Below are 20,575 nucleotides of genomic sequence, written 5' to 3'. Positions count from 1 at the left end.
ATGTTTAGCTCATTGGTTAAAACTCTCAGTTCATATGCAATTCGTTTGAGGTACAATCCCCAGTTAGGGTTATTTTTGAAAATAATATTCTCCTAATACTACTGTACTGTTACAATAATATTATAATAAAAATTTATGAACTATTATTTTAATAATACTGTCTGGTAAAAAATAATGTCAATGAAGTAAAGTTCAACTTTTCAAAAGAAAATTTCAAAGTTCGAAAGTTGCTATTTAGAAGCTGAAAAGGTCTTAAAGCCGGAAGCCAGGGTGTTCCCAGGATTCCTATTATTTTAGATTTTCAATCGAAAAATTCAAACTTCGATAGCTGCGATTTAAAAAAAAGCCTAAAAGTTCTTAAAACCGGAAGCCAGGGTGTTTCCAGGGTTGCTATTTTTTTAGATTTTCAATCGACAAATTCTCGATTCTCTTAAAAAAAGTGCATGTTCCGTTTGTAGGAACCCTTGTTTTTTTTAATTAATACGTACTTATATTTAATTAATCTTTTAACACTGAAGCAAAATTGATAGTAGGTATTAACTAATAAAACACTATACTAGGTTTTTTCAAAATCGCTGATCACGAATTTTATGTCAAATTGACAGCTGTTAATGCAAAAAACAAAGTTTCTAAAAATAATTTAATATAATATTGGAATATCCCGTGCTATTCGGCAATTATCATTTTCATTCCAATTATGGTGGTTTTCCTTGATTTTTTTTCATTTTTTGCGGATTCTCCAAGGGTACTTAAGTTACTTAAGGGGCAATCGCAGTTGTAACTTTCAAAAAATCGATTTTCTTGCATTTTCTTAAAGTAGATGTTGACAGAAATATGTCTACAAAATTTTAAGACGATCCGGTGAAAATTGAATGAGATATACAGGCTGAAAGGAAGGCGCGTCAAGTCGATCGAGAACAGGCTAACGGCCGTGTGGGTCTGTATACCTTTATATTTGAATTGAGATTTTTGAAGCAGCTTTATCTGCGGAAGAATTATTATATGATGATTTGTTGATGATTCTATTTGATTTAAATAAAATCCTATCTTCATGTGAAAGTAAGTTAAAACTTTAAACACGTTTTTCTCAAAACTACATTTTTGAAGTCGATGACCACTCTTACTTAAAAACTACTGAACCGATTGTCTTGCAATTTAACACACTATTTCAATACATAATAATCTAGTCCTTGACGGAAGGAATTTTTTTTATGCAAAACTTTTCTTTCTACAGCTGAAAAACGACCGATTTTTTTAACGAAAATCAAAAGTTAAACTTTGACTGGTTGCCATTTTATCAAAAATTTTATTTTTAAATAATAAATCGATATTTTAAAAAAATTTAATAGTTTACGAGAAAAAAATGCATAAAAAAGGTCTATTTTTGGCGCTACAACTGCGATTGCTCCCTTAAGGCCTCTAGATTGCCAATGATACACACAAATCTCATAGTATGCATTTGGTTAAAATTATGGGCTATGCACAAAAGGGTGCCCACAACCGGCACTATTCCCTTAAGATTACATTGTAACATTAAGATAATATGGAGGCAATATTACAACGACTTTTAGTTTAACGAAAAATGGATTCATGGGAGGATCATATGACATTGTTTTCTACGTCGTTTACTATCCCAATTTCCATCGTCGTAATCGACGTAGTTTACTACGTCATCTTCGACGTTTCGTACATCATTTTCTACGTGGTTTATAACATAATTTACTCCGTTGTTTACGACATAGTATATGACGTAGAAATTTTTAATAGGGTGATTCTCATTATTTCTTAAAGTAGTCATATTCTTCTCTGATATCACATATATTTAAATTCTAATACTCTATTAATGTAATTTGTTATTTTCACAATTTTTAAAAAACATACCATTCCGATTTTCTTCTACATAAAGACTGGTTCTCTGGGTTCTCCTCCTATCGCAACTATATCTTATTTTGGGTTCCAGATTTTGAATAAACTTATGTGTCGGTGTTGTGAAATCATCTGGTCCTTCGTCTGTAAGATCTCTTCTTTTCTTCTTACAAATAGTCAAACTGAGGAACCAACCAACGCTGACCAGAATAAGAGAACTAACACCTATAATGAAATGAAATATTTTTATAACAGAATTTATTAATCTATATGCGTACGCTCATTTTCCAAATGGTTTAATCATTTTATCTTCTTGTCAATAGTATAAATTATTGAATATCACAATAATATTAGTTTTTGTATTTTGATAGTAACTTATGCACAACTGTCTTGTTGTTTAAAACTATATTATAAAGAAAAAATTATTTTTTTTAAGCAAATAAATTTTTAATTCCAAATACGAGTTATCAATCGAAAAACTTTAACCCCTTTACTGTTAAAGAAAAAGTTGATACTGAGGCCCCAAAAAGTCCAACAAGTTTTAATCGACAAATTTTTATGTAAACTTATTGTTAGTATTAAAGTATTTTTTAAAGTCTTTAAATTAAAAAAAAATTTCTCAATTTTGTATTGTTTTGCTTCCTCGTGGAGGAAGCTATGTAGTCCTTTCGTTTATAAACTTTTTAAAAATGGTGAAAACAAATTTTCCTCTATATAGAAACATGTTATATGAGATCCTGATCAATTGTCCGGATGTATGTATGTGTGTGTGTATGTGTGTGTGGATCGTTTTTGTGAACACGATATCTTTAACAGGTTTTAATGGATTTGGATAAAATTTGGTAGGCTTATTAAACACATTAATCTCTCAAAAATGACGAGAGGATTTTTAAAAATACCCCAAAAAAAAAATTTTATCGTCTTTTTTCCAAAAATTTTTTTTTAATTGAAAAATTTTTTAAATCGAAAAATTTAAGGTAATATATAATATAATCGTCTTCTTTATGTCAAGATGAATCGATTCATATATATAAAGTATAGATTTGATTGAAATTTAAAGAATTAAAGAAAGTTAAAAAATCAAAAATTCTCATTTTAGCTAAAAAATGATGTGTTTATTTAAATTCATGTTTATATATGAAATAATTTTATTCCCTGCATTGAAACGAATTGGTTGGTATATATAAAGTATAGATTTGATTTAAAATTTGAGAATTAATAAAAATTGAAAAATCGAAAATTCATATTTTAGCTAAAAAATTTTGTGTTTTTTTTAAATTCAAGTTGATGAATAAAATAATTGTATTCCTTGCATTAAAACGAATCGATTCGTATATATAAAGTTTATGTTCACTCAAAATTAATTAAAATTTTCTTTATTTTTCAAAAAATTTAATTAATTTAAAACATTTTTAACTCGAAATTTTTTAAATCAATCAATTGAATTGGACAAATTCATTGCTTCCTTCACGAGGAAGCGAATTTTTTGCTTCACACAATGAGGAAGCATAATGTTTATGAAATAAACATAAAGGACCCCCTCCTTGTTTTAATTGTTCATTAGTTAAAAATAATAAATAATTATTTAATTATTACTTAAGCAAATTTCTGTGATTTACTTTATAATAATGCCCCCCTAGCGGATGGGCCCAACGCGTTTTGAACGGAATAGCGTTGAAACACCGTTGGGACCACAACGGTCACTAAAAATGTTATTTAAACCATAAAATATGATAAAGTATTTATTTATAATTTTAAAGCATTTGAAAGGCTAATGGCGGATCAATGAAATTAAACAATAATCTAATTCTCTCGAAGTTCATTACTCGGTGGTATTTGGGGTCGTTGATTACGAATATAATAATAGATTTTCAAAATTCAAAATGGTGGATCCAATATAGCGGATGAAAACAATTAAACATTAATCGAATTCTCTCAAAGCTCGTTACTTGGGGATTTTTGTAGTCGCTGATTACGAATCAGATATTAGATTTTCAACATTAAAAATGTCAGATCCAAAAAATTAATCACTAATCGAATTCTCTCAAAGCTGAATACTTGGGTACTTTTTTCGGTCGCTGATTACGAATCTGAAAATTAATTATCAAAATTCAAAATGGAGCATCAAAAAAATTAAACATTATTGGAATTCTCTGAAAGTTCGTTACTCAGAGGTTTTTAGGGTCGTTGATTACGAATATAATAATAGATTTTCAATATTCAAAATTGTGGATCTAATATAGCGGATGAAAACAATTAAACATTAATCGAATTCTCTAAAGTTCGATTCTGGGAGGTTTTTGGGTTCGCTAATTACGAATATAATAACAGATTTTAAAAATTCAAAATGGTGTATCCAATATAGCGGATAAAAGCAAATAACATTAATTGAAGTCTCTCAAAGCCTGTTACTTGGCGATTTTTGGGGTCGCTAATTACGAATCTGATAATAGATTTTTAAAATTAAAAAATCGGACAAGTGCGAGTTACGCTCGCATTAAAACCGAGGGTTCCGTACCCTTAAACCTAAAATTTAAGGGGGTTAAAGTGTCACATATAACGAAAATTATCAGTTTTTCCTTGAAAATGCTATGATAATCAACTCCAATCGTTCTCGCTATATTTTTTTTGTAATCTACACGTAAAAATACGTAAAAATGTATAAATTTGAATCCCTTAAGATAAAATTTTCTTCTTTTTTTATTCGAAAAATCCATGATTTTTTCTAAAAATATGTGTTTTCCTTAAAAACAATATGATCATCAACTCCATTCGTGCTCGCTATATTTTTTCTGTAATCTATACGCAAAAATACGTATGTATACCAAATATTAACTGTCTTGGTCAAATAGTGTATGCGCTAGGAGGATTAAACGCTTTTTTTCAAAATTTTTGATTTTTCCTTGACAATGCTATGTAAATCGATCCGAATCATGTTCGCTACATTTTTCCTGTAATTTTCACGTAAAAATACATAAGTGTACCAAATTTGAGATCTCTATGTGAAAAAATGTGGCCACCAGAGGGGGGGTACATAGTCATTTTTAGGGATTTTTCGTAAAAATTCATGGTTTTTCCTTGACAACGCTATGATAATCAATTCCTATGAGATTCGTTATATTTTTCCTGTAATCTACACGTCAAAATACATATGTGTACCAAATTTCAGCCCTCTAGATAAATTCGTGTGGCCGCTAGGGGGGGGGGTACATGCCTTGCTTCACTAGTCTCATTAATAGGGTTCCCCCTTCGGGTACGGAACCCTAAAAGAGCGGATGACAAAATTAAAGCATTAATAGAATTCTCTGGAAGCTCGTGATTCGGTGTCTTATTTCGCCGTCACTGATTAAAAATTCGTTATTAGATTTTCAAAATTCAAAATGGCAGATCAAAAAAATTAAACACTAATCGAATTCTATGAAAGCTCATTACTCGTGCAGTTTTTTCGGTCACTGATTACGAAACTGATATTTGATTTTCAAAATTCAAAATTGCGAATCACAAAAATTAAATACTAATCGAATTCTCTAAAGTTCGATTCTCGGAGGTTTTTGGGTTCGCTGATTACGAATCTGACATTACATTTTCAACATTAAAAATGTCAGATCCAAAAAATTAATCACTAATCGAATTCTCTCAAAGCTCGATACTTGGGGATTTTTGGGGTCGCTGATTACGAATCTGATAATAGATTTTCAAAATTCAAAAAGGCGGATTAAAAAATTTAAGCATTAATCGAATTCTCTAAAAGTTTGTTAATAAAGGGTTTTTTTGGTCGCTAATTACGAATCTGACATTAGATTTTCAAAATTCAAAATGTCAGATCAAAAAAATTAAACACTAATCGAATTCTCTAATGTTCGATTCTGGGAGGTTTTTGGGTTCGCTAATTACGAATATAATAACAGATTTTAAAAATTCAAAATGGTGTATCCAATATAGCGGATAAAAGCAAATAACATTAATTGAAGTCTCTCAAAGACTGTTACTTGGCGATTTTTGGGGTCGCTGATTACGAATCTAATAATAGATTTTCAAAATTGCAAATGTCAGATCAAAAAAATTAAACACTAATCGAATTCTATGAAAGCTCATTACTCGTGCAGTTTTTTCGGTCACTGATTACGAAACTGATATTTGATTTTCAAAATTCAAAATTGCGAATCACATAAATTAAACACTAATCGAATTCTCTAAAGTTCGATTCTCGGAGGTTTTTGGGTTCGCTGATTACGAATCTGACATTACATTTTCAACATTAAAAATGTCAGATCCAAAAAATTAATCATTAATCGAATTCTCTCAAAGCTCGATACTTGGGGATTTTTGGGGTCGCTGATTACGAATCTGACATTAGATTTTCAAAATTCAAAATGTCAGATCAAAAAAATTAAACACTAATCGAATTCTCTAATGTTCGATTCTGGGAGGTTTTTGGGTTCGCTAATTACGAATATAATAACAGATTTTAAAAATTCAAAATGGTGTATCCAATATAGCGGATAAAAGCAAATAACATTAATTGAAGTCTCTCAAAGCCTGTTACTTGGCGATTTTTGGGGTCGCTGATTACGAATCTAATAATAGATTTTCAAAATTGCAAATGTCAGATCAAAAAAATTAAACACTAATCGAATTCTATGAAAGCTCATTACTCGTGCAGTTTTTTCGGTCACTGATTACGAAACTGATATTTGATTTTCAAAATTCAAAATTGCGAATCACATAAATTAAACACTAATCGAATTCTCTAAAGTTCGATTCTCGGAGGTTTTTGGGTTCGCTGATTACGAATCTGACATTACATTTTCAACATTAAAAATGTCAGATCCAAAAAATTAATCATTAATCGAATTCTCTCAAAGCTCGATACTTGGGGATTTTTGGGGTCGCTGATTACGAATCTGACATTAGATTTTCAAAATTCAAAATGTCAGATCAAAAAAATTAAACACTAATCGAATTCTCTAATGTTCGATTCTGGGAGGTTTTTGGGTTCGCTAATTACGAATATAATAACAGATTTTAAAAATTCAAAATGGTGTATCCAATATAGCGGATAAAAGCAAATAACATTAATTGAAGTCTCTCAAAGCCTGTTACTTGGCGATTTTTGGGGTCGCTGATTACGAATCTAATAATAGATTTTCAAAATTGCAAATGTCAGATCAAAAAAATTAAACACTAATCGAATTCTATGAAAGCTCATTACTCGTGCAGTTTTTTCGGTCACTGATTACGAAACTGATATTTGATTTTCAAAATTCAAAATTGCGAATCACATAAATTAAACACTAATCGAATTCTCTAAAGTTCGATTCTCGGAGGTTTTTGGGTTCGCTGATTACGAATCTGACATTACATTTTCAACATTAAAAATGTCAGATCCAAAAAATTAATCATTAATCGAATTCTCTCAAAGCTCGATACTTGGGGATTTTTGGGGTCGCTGATTACGAATCTGACATTAGATTTTCAAAATTCAAAATGTCAGATCAAAAAAATTAAACACTAATCGAATTCTCTAATGTTCGATTCTGGGAGGTTTTTGGGTTCGCTAATTACGAATATAATAACAGATTTTAAAAATTCAAAATGGTGTATCCAATATAGCGGATAAAAGCAAATAACATTAATTGAAGTCTCTCAAAGCCTGTTACTTGGCGATTTTTGGGGTCGCTGATTACGAATCTAATAATAGATTTTCAAAATTGCAAATGTCAGATCAAAAAAATTAAACACTAATCGAATTCTATGAAAGCTCATTACTCGTGCAGTTTTTTCGGTCACTGATTACGAAACTGATATTTGATTTTCAAAATTCAAAATTGCGAATCACATAAATTAAACACTAATCGAATTCTCTAAAGTTCGATTCTCGGAGGTTTTTGGGTTCGCTGATTACGAATCTGACATTACATTTTCAACATTAAAAATGTCAGATCCAAAAAATTAATCATTAATCGAATTCTCTCAAAGCTCGATACTTGGGGATTTTTGGGGTCGCTGATTACGAATCTGACATTAGATTTTCAAAATTCAAAATGTCAGATCAAAAAAATTAAACACTAATCGAATTCTCTAATGTTCGATTCTGGGAGGTTTTTGGGTTCGCTAATTACGAATATAATAACAGATTTTAAAAATTCAAAATGGTGTATCCAATATAGCGGATAAAAGCAAATAACATTAATTGAAGTCTCTCAAAGCCTGTTACTTGGCGATTTTTGGGGTCGCTGATTACGAATCTAATAATAGATTTTCAAAATTGCAAATGTCAGATCAAAAAAATTAAACACTAATCGAATTCTATGAAAGCTCATTACTCGTGCAGTTTTTTCGGTCACTGATTACGAAACTGATATTTGATTTTCAAAATTCAAAATTGCGAATCACATAAATTAAACACTAATCGAATTCTCTAAAGTTCGATTCTCGGAGGTTTTTGGGTTCGCTGATTACGAATCTGACATTACATTTTCAACATTAAAAATGTCAGATCCAAAAAATTAATCATTAATCGAATTCTCTCAAAGCTCGATACTTGGGGATTTTTGGGGTCGCTGATTACGAATCTGACATTAGATTTTCAAAATTCAAAATGTCAGATCAAAAAAATTAAACACTAATCGAATTCTCTAATGTTCGATTCTGGGAGGTTTTTGGGTTCGCTAATTACGAATATAATAACAGATTTTAAAAATTCAAAATGGTGTATCCAATATAGCGGATAAAAGCAAATAACATTAATTGAAGTCTCTCAAAGCCTGTTACTTGGCGATTTTTGGGGTCGCTGATTACGAATCTAAAAATAGATTTTCAAAATTACAAATGTCAGATCAAAAAAATTAAACACTAATCGAATTCTATGAAAGCTCATTACTCGGGTACTTTTTTCGGTCACTGATTACGAAACTGATATTTGATTTTCAAAATTCAAAATAGCGAATCACAAAATTAAACACTAATCGAATTCTCTGAATGTTCGTTACTCATGGGTTTTTTGGGTCGCTCATTACGAATCTGACATTACATTTTCAACATTAAAAATGTCAGATCCAAAAAATTAATCACTAATCGAATTCTCTCAAAGCTCGATACTTGGGGATTTTTGGGGTCGCTGATTACGAATCTGATAATAGATTTTCAAAATTCAAAATGTCAGATTAAAAAAATTAAACACTAATAATATGTATTATGTATGTATATGTGATAGGGCGGTAAATGAAAGATAGATATTACATTGGTGGTATAAACGTTTATTATAGTAATACTTGTAATGGACTAAATGTTTGTTTATTTAGTGTAAAATTCGTTAACAATATTTGAGACATTGGTTGATTATAATGCTTAATAATTTTCCGTTAATTAACTACCGACTTACTTGATCTAGCTTATATCACCGTGAGCGAATATCCAACTATTTGCGAATGGAACCCGTCGTAGAATTTAACGTAAATTATAAATGTTAACACAACTTTAAATCAACACTTAAACACAACTTATATTTACAACGTACACCTATTCTCAGTCAGGTGCGAATCTCAGCCCCTCGGGCTCATCAAATCTACTCAGCCTCTCCAAGTCAGGCTTCGGGAGCATTAACCTCTTCGTGTCAGGTCTAAATCGTCACTGCCCATAATCACTGTCCTTTCCCACTACTTCCTCACTCCCCCTTCCTTTTTCTCCTATTTCTTCGATATGGCCCTTGTCGGCAACATCCTCCCCCCCGGTACGGGAGTGTTGCACTTCCGTACCCAAATTCGCGGGAACGAGAACAATTATCTTATTGGCAGCTCGTTTCAATATTTTTCCCCGTATTAGTACTTCCACTACCCGGACTCTTCCATCCTTTCCAGGGAATACCTGTGTAATTTTTCCTCTTGGCCAACTATTTCATGGCAAATTTGGATCGACTAGAAGAACCAGGTCTCCCACCATCAAATTCCTTGTTTCTTGATTCCATTTTTTTCTGATTATTAAACTCGGCATGTATTCCTTTACCCATCTGGCCCAGAACATGTCCGCAAGTTGTTGGGATACCCTGCATTGTTTACGACAGCTACGACAGTTTAAATCTTCGGGCGTGAATGCTGAACACGTTAACGAGCCGGTTGGTGAACCTATTAACAAATGGTTTGGGGTTAACGATTCTGAATCTCGTGGAGCTACTGAAACGTCGGTTAATGGCCTGCTATTTATGGTGTTTTCTACTTCAGTGAGCAAAGTTATTAGCGTTTCTTCTGTAGGAATCTTCTCACACAGGACTGCTGTCAAAGATTTTTTAACGCTTTTGACCAAACGTTCCCATATTTCACCCATGTGTGGGGCATATGGTGGATTGAATCGCCATTTGATTTTCTTATTTGCTAGGTGTTCGTGGAATTTTCTTTTGTCGATGTTTTCGATGGCTCCTTTGAGTTATTGATCAGCACCTGTGAAGTTGGTTCCATTGTCGGAGATTATTTCATCTGGAACCCCTCGACAATTGCTCATTCTTTGCAAGGCCATCCCTGGCGGATAGGTTGTGCGCTTAGCCGACGTTTAAACGTCGGGAAAGCGTCGACGAGCCGACGTTTTGTTTTTTTGATTATTTTTACAGTTTAAATATAAAAATAAGGTTGGGTAAGTATTAGAATATATAGAAAAAGTATTCATGAATCAATAGATATCCAATTTATATTGGATTATTGAAAAGTAAGTAAAAAAAATTATTTCAAGTAAAGTATATTTTTATGAAAATGGTAAAGATTTGTCTATATTTAAACAAAAAGGAAAGTAAATATAGAGAAATAATAAGTAAAATGTAATAAAAAATAGTGGAAAAATGTAATTATATTATTGAAAAGTGAAATTATCATTGAATAATTATTAAAATTAAATGATTAATACATCTAAAATAATGTGTATTGTAACAGTATACATATACCGATAGCAAATCGCATGTTGGTAGGGTGCACCGACAGATGGCAGTATTTAAGCCATTTAAATATATTTTAAAGAAATCAGATTCCTAATAGAATTGCTTTCAAAATTACCAACATGAAATAATTAATAATTATTATAAACAATAATAATAATAATAAAATTAAATTACAATTATTATTAACAATAAATATCAATAATTTTTTTTAAATTTAATTAATAACATTAAAACATTTTTCCAGAGGGTTATAGAGGGCGCTGATTTCGAATTTTTCATTTACACAAAAATTCAAATTGGTAAATTGACATATTATGAAAATTTCAATATTTCTATTCAATCTCATCACTATGGGATTATAGATAGGGCTGATTTCAAATTTGTTATTGACTAAAAAATTCAAACTGGCGGATTGAAAAAATTTTAAACTTTAATTTTTTCCATTCATTCTCAAATGGCGAATTGAAAAATTTTTAAACTTTAATTATTTCCATTCAATCTCATTACTATGGGGTTAGAGAGGGCGCAGATTTCGAATTTTTTATTTATTAAAAAGTTAAAAATGGCGGATTGAAAAATTTTTAAACTTTAATTTTTTCCAATAAATAAAATGATTTTATCACTCGGTCGATATTAAATAAAAAACATGAAGATAACGATCACTCCGAGTCAAGGCGAACAAAAGAAAACAAAACTATTTCTTTTTACGTTTCAGCAGCACCGCTGCCCTCTTCAGAAACTACAAGATTTTTATTAACAAATAATTAAAATTTTACATATATAATTTAAAAAAAGTACAGTAAAAAGGTTTTTACCAATAAAAAAGAAAATTTTCTTCAAGTAATTCATTTGAAGAGAGGAATAGACGTCTGTACGATAGACAGTCTATCTAAACACTGAGTAGAAGCACGTGGCTTGACAATTATATAATGAGGGGGTCAACGGACCGTCAGTAAACAAAAATACAAATATATATATATACAAGTAAGAGAACTGTCAGTGCACACTGAAACAGGTGGCTAAACAGACTTCTTATCGTTGAGGAAATAAATGTAACTATTATTGAGATTTTGGGTGTCTTCCATTTTGTTAATTGGTTTCTTTTGCAAATTAATATGAATCATCTCGGATATCAAACGTTTGTTATAATCAATTTCTCTATCAAGTATTTGGTAGTTGTCCCATTCGAAATCATGGTTAAATGAATTTTTGTGAGAAGCAATAACATTATTCTTGGATATTCTATGTTCATTAATACGAACACCAACCATCCTTTTTGACTGGCCAACATAAGAAGCAGAGCAATTTTTGCAATTAATTTTGTAAATAGTATTAGTGTTCTCAGATTTTTTATTTTTATCTTTCCCTTTAATAATGAGTTCATGACTCATATTATTGTTATTAGTTGGGACAGCAATTACATTATAATTATTAAGATTTTTAGATGTTTTTTCAAATAAAAAAGGAACATAGGGTAAAAAGACTTTTGGTACTATCTTATAAATATCAGTTTTTTTATTTCGTAAATTAGATTCTATAAAACAAATACGTTTTTTAACGTGTTTATTAATAAAATCCAAAGGATAATTGTTATTAATTAATGTTTTTGTAATAAATTCAATGTTTTGTGGGTGAAATTTTTTATTCGACAACTTTATAGCTCTGTCAACGAGGTTGTATATTATGGCAATTTTTTGAGAAAAAGGATGTTTGGATTCATAGTTAATAGTTCGTCCAGAGAATGTAGGTTTTTTATACCAGTTAGTAATTAATTTATTGTTATCTTTAATAATAAGAACATCCAGGAAATTTATAGAGTTATTAATTGAAGTTTCAAACGTAAATTGCAATCTTTCATCATAACTATTAAAAATATGTACCATCTCATGAATTTTATCATTTGGAATGCAAGTGATTATATCATCAACGTATCTAAAAAAGAAAAATGGTTTGAAAGATAATTTCATCATGCATGAAGTTTCAAGGTCCTCCATGACAATGTCAGCAAATAAACCTGATATAGAGGAACCCATAGGGGTGCCATAAGTTTGTTGGTAATATTTATCATTGAATTTGAAAAAAGTGTTATCGAAAAGAAATTGACAAGCATCAAGTAAGTAATCTAAAGGGATATTTAAATTTTGTGAAATGAGTGAATAACGTTTGATGATACAATCACGTACATGTTCAGCACCAACATTAGTAAATAATGATGCAACGTCCAAGCTAATCATTGTGTGGTCATCAGGAATTATGAATTGTTCAATTTTATCAATGAAATCATAACTATTTTTGATATATGATTTAGGTTTGTTAATTGATTTATTAAGTAATTGAAAAAGGTGTTTAGAAAAAAAGTAGGTTGGTGAACCAATAGTTGAAACGACAGGTCTGAGGGGGTTATCTTTTTTATGTATTTTTGGTAAACCATATATCCTTGATAGACTCATATTAGTTTGTGTCAGTTCAATGTTACTATATTTTTTAGATACGTTGATGATATAATCACTTGCATTCCAAATGATAAAATTCATGAGATGGTACATATTTTTAATAGTTATGATGAAAGATTGCAATTTACGTTTGAAACTTCAATTAATAACTCTATAAATTTCCTGGATGTTCTTATTATTAAAGATAACAATAAATTAATTACTAACTGGTATAAAAAACCTACATTCTCTGGACGAACTATTAACTATGAATCCAAACATCCTTTTTCTCAAAAAATTGCCATAATATACAACCTCGTTGACAGAGCTATAAAGTTGTCGAATAAAAAATTTCACCCACAAAACATTGAATTTATTACAAAAACATTAATTAATAACAATTATCCTTTGGATTTTATTAATAAACACGTTAAAAAACGTATTTGTTTTATAGAATCTAATTTACGAAATAAAAAAACTGATATTTATAAGATAGTACCAAAAGTCTTTTTACCCTATGTTCCTTTTTTATTTGAAAAAACATCTAAAAATCTTAATAATTATAATGTAATTGCTGTCCCAACTAATAACAATAATATGAGTCATGAACTCATTATTAAAGGGAAAGATAAAAATAAAAAATCTGAGAACACTAATACTATTTACAAAATTAATTGCAAAAATTGCTCTGCTTCTTATGTTGGCCAGTCAAAAAGGATGGTTGGTGTTCGTATTAATGAACATAGAATATCCAAGAATAATGTTATTGCTTCTCACAAAAATTCATTTAACCATGATTTCGAATGGGACAACTACCAAATACTTGATAGAGAAATTGATTATAACAAACGTTTGATATCCGAGATGATTCATATTAATTTGCAAAAGAAACCAATTAACAAAATGGAAGACACCCAAAATCTCAATAATAGTTACATTTATTTCCTCAACGATAAGAAGTCTGTTTAGCCACCTGTTTCAGTGTGCACTGACAGTTCTCTTACTTGTATATATATATATTTGTATTTTTGTTTACTGACGGTCCGTTGACCCCCTCATTATATAATTGTCAAGCCACGTGCTTCTACTCAGTGTTTAGATAGACTGTCTATCGTACAGACGTCTATTCCTCTCTTCAAATGAATTACTTGAAGAAAATTTTCTTTTTTATTGGTAAAAACCTTTTTACTGTACTTTTTTTAAATTATATATGTAAAATTTTAATTATTTGTTAATAAAAATCTTGTAGTTTCTGAAGAGGGCAGCGGTGCTGCTGAAACGTAAAAAGAAATAGTTTTGTTTTCTTTTGTTCGCCTTGACTCGGAGTGATCGTTATCTTCATGTTTTTTATTTAATTTTTTCCATTCAATCTCATTACTATGGGGTTATAAAGGGCGCTGATTTCGAATTTTTATTTACACAAAAATTCTAATTGGTGAATTGACATATGAAAATTTCAATATCTCCATTCAATCTCATCACTATGGGATTATAGAGTGCGCTATTTTCGAATTTTTTATTGACTAAAAAATTCAAAATGTCGGATTGAAAAATTTTGAAACTTTAATTATGTCCATTCAATCTCATTACTATGGGGTTATAGAGGGCGCTGATTTTAAATTTTTTATTTATTAAAAAATTTAAAATGGCGAATTGAAAAATTTTTAAACTTTAATTATTTCCATTCAATCTCATTACTATGGGGTTATAGAGGGCGCTGATTTCGAATTTTTTATTTATTAAAAAATAAAAATGGCGGATTTAGAAATTATAAACTTTAATTATTTCCATTCAATCTCATAACTATGGTGTTTTAAAAACATGCAAAAAAGAAATTCTAAAAATCTCGTTTAGATTTTTTGATACAGGGGGTACCATTTTCAGAAAAATGAGTTTAAAGTTTATGTTCACATCGTTTTTGCGTACACTGAGAAAAGTTAAACACAGATTTCGTACTAAACACACGTTCAGATACTGTACCTAACCTAACCACAAGTTAGATCAGAATCAGTACTCAATTGGCGCTGCTGGTGTTCAATTTTAGTATTGCGTCGGCACATGATTGAGGTACAATATCTGTCCCTCAAAAAATGCAGATGTTGCGTTAAACTTCTCTCAGTGTACATGTAGGTATATATTCTTGTATAACTTTTTTAAAAATGTGAATTTCTTCATAATATTTTACATGCGTATTTTTTACACTATAAGGATTAAAAAAATGTAAAAAATTTTTTTTGTGAAACTCAAGCACGCCTTAAATGTTTGTATGCACTGAGAGAAAGAAATTGTCAGAAACTGCTGTTTTAACATGAAACACTGCCGTTTCGCAGTATCACAGTGCTAAAACGGCAGTGTTTCATGTTAAGGCTGCTCGCACAAGAAAAGACGGAGCAGTGTGCAGGATGTGTTTCAAATGAGATAGAAAAAGACAGGAATATCGCTCTTTCCTTTTCTGACTCATTTGAAACACATCCTGTACACTGCTCCGTCTTTTCTTGTGCGAGCAGCCTAAAACAGCAGTGTTCCAATGTCAGTGCAACTCCTGCTACAATAGCATGACGTTAGGGTGAAGTGTCCTCTCTATTGAAAAACCCTGTACAAGATCTTAAACAAGAAAATGTACATGTTCAGCAGCTGAACTTGTACCTGTTCTGGTAAGAACATGTACAAGATCTTGTACAATTTTGGAACCAGAATATGGAACAAGTTCTTGGACGAGAACTTGTACAAGTAAATATATTTAATATTTGTATACAACTATAAAAAAATTTTTTTTTTTTAATTTGAGACTTTAATAATTTAGAATTATTTTTTGCTTAAGGGGTTACACCACCCTGACAGCATAAAAATTCGAAGGTTTTAAATGTTTTTTTTTAACGAAACTTTTCAAGATATAATTTTTTTCTATTTACTAATATTTAGTGCATATATTAAAGTTTATAAATTATAAAAATTGTTTTAAAATATTGACAAATAAGGGAGATATACGCATTGACGCGAAACTGTCTTTTTCTCGATGGTGTAGATGATAGACTCTTTATTTTTGATCAAAAACAAGTAAACCAAGGTTTTTTTTAAAGAATTATAAATTATTAACAGCATGACGTAGCCGTTTTAAGAAAAAAATTTTTTTGTGTAAATGGGAGCACTCTAAACTTTTTTTTGAAAAAATTTTTTTTTTCGAAAATATTTAAAGTGCTCCCATTTACACAAAAAAATTTTTTTCTTAAAACGGCTACGTCATGCTGTTAATAATTTATAATTCTTTAAAAAAAACCTTGGTTTACTTGTTTTCGATCAAAAATGAAGACTCTATCATGTACACCATCGAAAAAAAGACAGTTTCACGTCGATGCGTATATCTCCCTTATTTGTCAATATTTTAAAACAATTTTTATAATTTATAAACTTTAATATATGCACTAAATATTAGTAAATAGAAAAAAATTATATCTTGAAAAGTTTCGTTAAAAAAAAAACATTTAAAACCTTCGAATTTTTATGCTGTCAGGGTGGTGTAACCCCTTAAGCATGCCAAAAATTATTGCGCAGCTGTAAAGTCCTAAGAAAAGTACTGCGCAGCCTTTAAAGTTTTTAATTTTCACTAAACGAAAACATAAATGAACCTATACGAGAAAATATTCTAGTCCTTGTACATTTTCTTGTATAGAAATATTAAATATATTTTTTGTACACGATCTTGTGCAAGATCTTGTACAAGTTATAATACAAGACCTTGTTTCAAATTCTGGTGCGAAAATTGTACAAGATCTTGTACTTTTTCTTACCAGAACAGGTACAAGTTCAGCTGCTGAACATGTACATTTTCTTGTTCAATATCTTGTACAGGGATTTTCAATAGGGCTAAGAGTACGGGGTTATGTACCTTCCCAGCTAGCTCCAAACTTGCAGACGACTTGCATTGCAATTTTTTCAAGTTTGCTTTGCAAGTTTGCAATGTCCCACCCTTTGTAAACTTGCACTGCAAGATTGCAGTAAACTTGCCATGCAAGTCGGCTGCAAGTTGGCAGCAGACTTGCGTGCTATCTGGTTTTTCATGTGTCAAAAAATCGGTTTTTTTTCATTGCACATATAAAAAGTACATACTATCGAGTATTTTTCCAAAAATTTCATCTAAATCAGAGCATTAGAATCAAAGTTATGACTGTTTTAATCCGCTCCCAGTGGGCACCGGGACGTCTATAAAACGTCTTGAAGACGTCTTTTTTTATCCGCGGACATTCTGGGACTTTGATGATAATGTCTCGAAGACATCATAAAGACATACAAAGGACATCTTTAAGACGTTATATGTCTGGCTAGAAGACGTCTAAAATACATCGAAAAAAACGTCTAAAAGACATTCGGAAAGGAAGTCTAAAAGGACGACCAAAAGATGTCTTTTAGACGTCTTTGGGACTTAGAAATTTTTTTTTTCTTCAGAATATCTTTTAAGTCAAAACACATTAATTATTTATTATCTTACTTAAATTTTGACTTTATTTTGATTTTTGTTTTATTTGTACGAACCTATTTGTCAATGAAATAAATCGAATTTAAGAAATTTCTATAACATTTATCCTAAACAGTTTTGATGTTTATGTTGAACTTAAAAAATAAAATATAAAAATTATTTTTATGAAAAATTTTTTATTTTTTAAATCTGAAAAAGACTTCGTTTAGACATGATAAAGACATCTTTATGAACAGACATAAGAACTTTTTGGACTTACCTCACACATATTATTCACGTTTTTAAGATATACCATACGGGGACAAATTAAAGACGTCCAAATGACATCTTTTGTCACAGGTCCAAAAGACATCCTCAAAAAGACGTCCTCAAGACGTCTTTAGAACAAGTGTATCCACGAATTTTCGTAAAAAATGTTCAACACAAAAGTTGTTCCAAACAAAAAAATCTCATTTTTGAAACCAAAAAATTGGTCCTGGAGACCAATGTTGGGCCTTACAATGAAAAAACAGGTTTTTTAAAATGAGACTACCAATTTTCAGTATCAAATTCGTAATCCCATGAAATTCTGCGTTCAGACATGTGGTATAAGTGCCCAAAATATTGGGCCTAATCTAAGATAATGGGCCTAAAATTTTTTACAGATAAATAGATTTTGAAAAATCAAACCTTGGGGGGGTTTTGGAGTTACAGGATTAGAAATTCTAAGATAATTTTCAAATTGGGCACTGAACCCAATGTGAGATTCCGCGGCCCAGTGTGAAGCATAATTAAAAAAATTTGTTTCCTTAAATAAAACCCTCTAATTTTCAGAATCCATTTCGTAATCTTTGTTTGATCCTCATTTTTTTACCCACCCTCCTCTCTTCATCAGATTCACAAACTTCATACTAATTTTAGTGATGTAATTTAAAAAAAAATTTTTTTACTATGGGCCTCAAAGTCCGAAAAATTTTACATTTGGCTCTAAGACTAATTTGAAAATTAGCTGCGAATTTCTAATCTTGTAACCCCAAAAAACCCCCCAAAATAAGATTGTTTTAAATTTATTGTAGAAAACTATCCGCCAGATGGCAGTGTTTTTCTTTCTCATAAACAACATCAATTGGGTAGGGTATAAGTGTCCGCGATATGTACAAAATCTTCACAATATCTCTTTTATTTAGCTGATAATTGTTAATGCCTAGCAGAACGTTAGAAAATATTTTTTTCTTTTTCTCCGTTTATTGCGGATGATTTTATATAATAACCCTTGATCCGAAGGGAAATAATAATGTTATTATATATAACAAAATATAATATACAAATATAACAAAAAATTTATTATATTTCAGTTTTAATAATTAATTTTTTTAATCTCGGCTGAAATCTAATTTTTGTATTTTTGAATATTTTGCCAATATTAAAATTCGAGCCTTGGCATTGGTTTCTACACTTCCAGACTTGGTCTAATATTGGCTAAAATAATAGACCAAGATTGGCAAAAGTGCTCCTAATATTGGACCAATATTCAGCTAATTGTGCTTTTCCCACTAATTAGATAAAAATAATAAACTTTGTTTAAAAAAAATTTAAACAACGGCTAACAAATTTTTTGAAAATTCCTCTTTTTTGACGCGCATAAAGGTATATAACCCCATAAACTTAGTACGGTAAATACTCTGAAGAAATTGTAACTGCGTACTCTTGGGCAGTACAGAGAATAATATAATAATAATAAAAAAAATACTTAACTGTAAAAAGTCAAGTTCAGAATTATTTTATTATATTAAACGGGCTTTATTTATACGTTTAATATGTTTGACAATTGTTGATAACATGAAGAAACTCATTAATCACTTAATTTCATAAATAAAAAAATTACAATGACACGCGCTTTATAATCTTCAATATAAAAATTAAGTACTCTTAGGCAATGCGTACTCTTAGAGTACCTTACACTACAGCCGTCGCGGCGGCCTTTTTTTCTCAGTGTATATATTAAAAAAACATCTTTTTTAAAATTCTTTTTCAATTTGCTTGTAAATATATACATATATATGTACAAACTTTGAGATGGTTGGCTAAAAAATGGTTAAAGTTAAGATGAAAAGGAATTTTGAGCTTTTTTCAGGAATTTTGAGTTTATGTAGCGAAGCAATATTTTAGTTAATTTCAAAAGGGGGAGCTATATTTTTTGTGAAATTTACACGTGAAATTAAATATGTGTACTTAGTACTCTAGTGCTCGAAAAATTCGAGTTCTCAATACCTCGAGTCAAGCTCGGGCTCGACTCAAAAAAATTACAACTCGACTGGGACATTCGAGCTTTTTTACACATCTCTATTATTTTTATAAGTTAAATTTTTTGAAAAATGTGAAAACTTTGTAATAACAATAATGAATAGTGATAATAATAATTTATCACGAGTTTATTTAATTTAATTTTGATAATTTTTATCTTTTCTTCTATTTTTCTTTTATTTTTCTTTTATTTATTTTATTTTTATTTTATTTTTCTTACAAAATTTTTGGTGAATGTGATCTACAAAATTTTTCAAAGAAATAAACCTAAAACAAATTTTTGTCAAACAAAATTAATTATTATTTATCATTAGTTTATTTTTAATATGTTAATCTGGGGTTGTCAGATTTTCAACTTGACAGTGGGTTTGTAGTGATACCCTGATGATTTTCAAGTGGGAAATCTTAACTTTAAGCTCCAATTGGCGCTTAATCTCAGATTCATTTAGTTCGGTAAAATTTCAACACGGATGTTTTTTTCACGGAAGGAAAAGATTAAGGTATGAAATAAGATGTGTTCATTTCCAATTAGGTAAGTAGTTATTTATTCTGAATAAAAGTTTCTTTTCATAACATACTTCAGACTTCTAGAAGTTT

General features: G+C 30.0%; 1 protein-coding gene across 5 annotated transcripts in view; it reads right to left on the bottom strand.

Moving 5' to 3' along the window:
- LOC127276942 (neural cell adhesion molecule 2) overlaps positions 1 to 20,575 on the bottom strand; it is a 1,005,192-nt gene that overhangs the window by 64,362 nt on the left and 920,255 nt on the right. For all 5 annotated transcript variants that reach the window (XM_051297698.1, XM_051297696.1, XM_051297701.1 and 2 more), the window contains one exon: positions 1,882 to 2,091. In XM_051297698.1, coding sequence (XP_051153655.1) covers positions 1,882 to 2,091 — 210 coding nt within the window. The remainder of the gene's footprint in view (positions 1 to 1,881; positions 2,092 to 20,575) is intronic.

Source organism: Leptopilina boulardi, unplaced genomic scaffold (assembly GCF_019393585.1).
Source record: "Leptopilina boulardi isolate dan_hultmark-lab unplaced genomic scaffold, ZJU_Lbou_2.1 LbouV2_161, whole genome shotgun sequence".
Taxonomy (NCBI): Eukaryota; Metazoa; Arthropoda; class Insecta; order Hymenoptera; family Figitidae; genus Leptopilina; species Leptopilina boulardi.
This window is presented reverse-complemented; position numbering and strand designations above follow the sequence as displayed.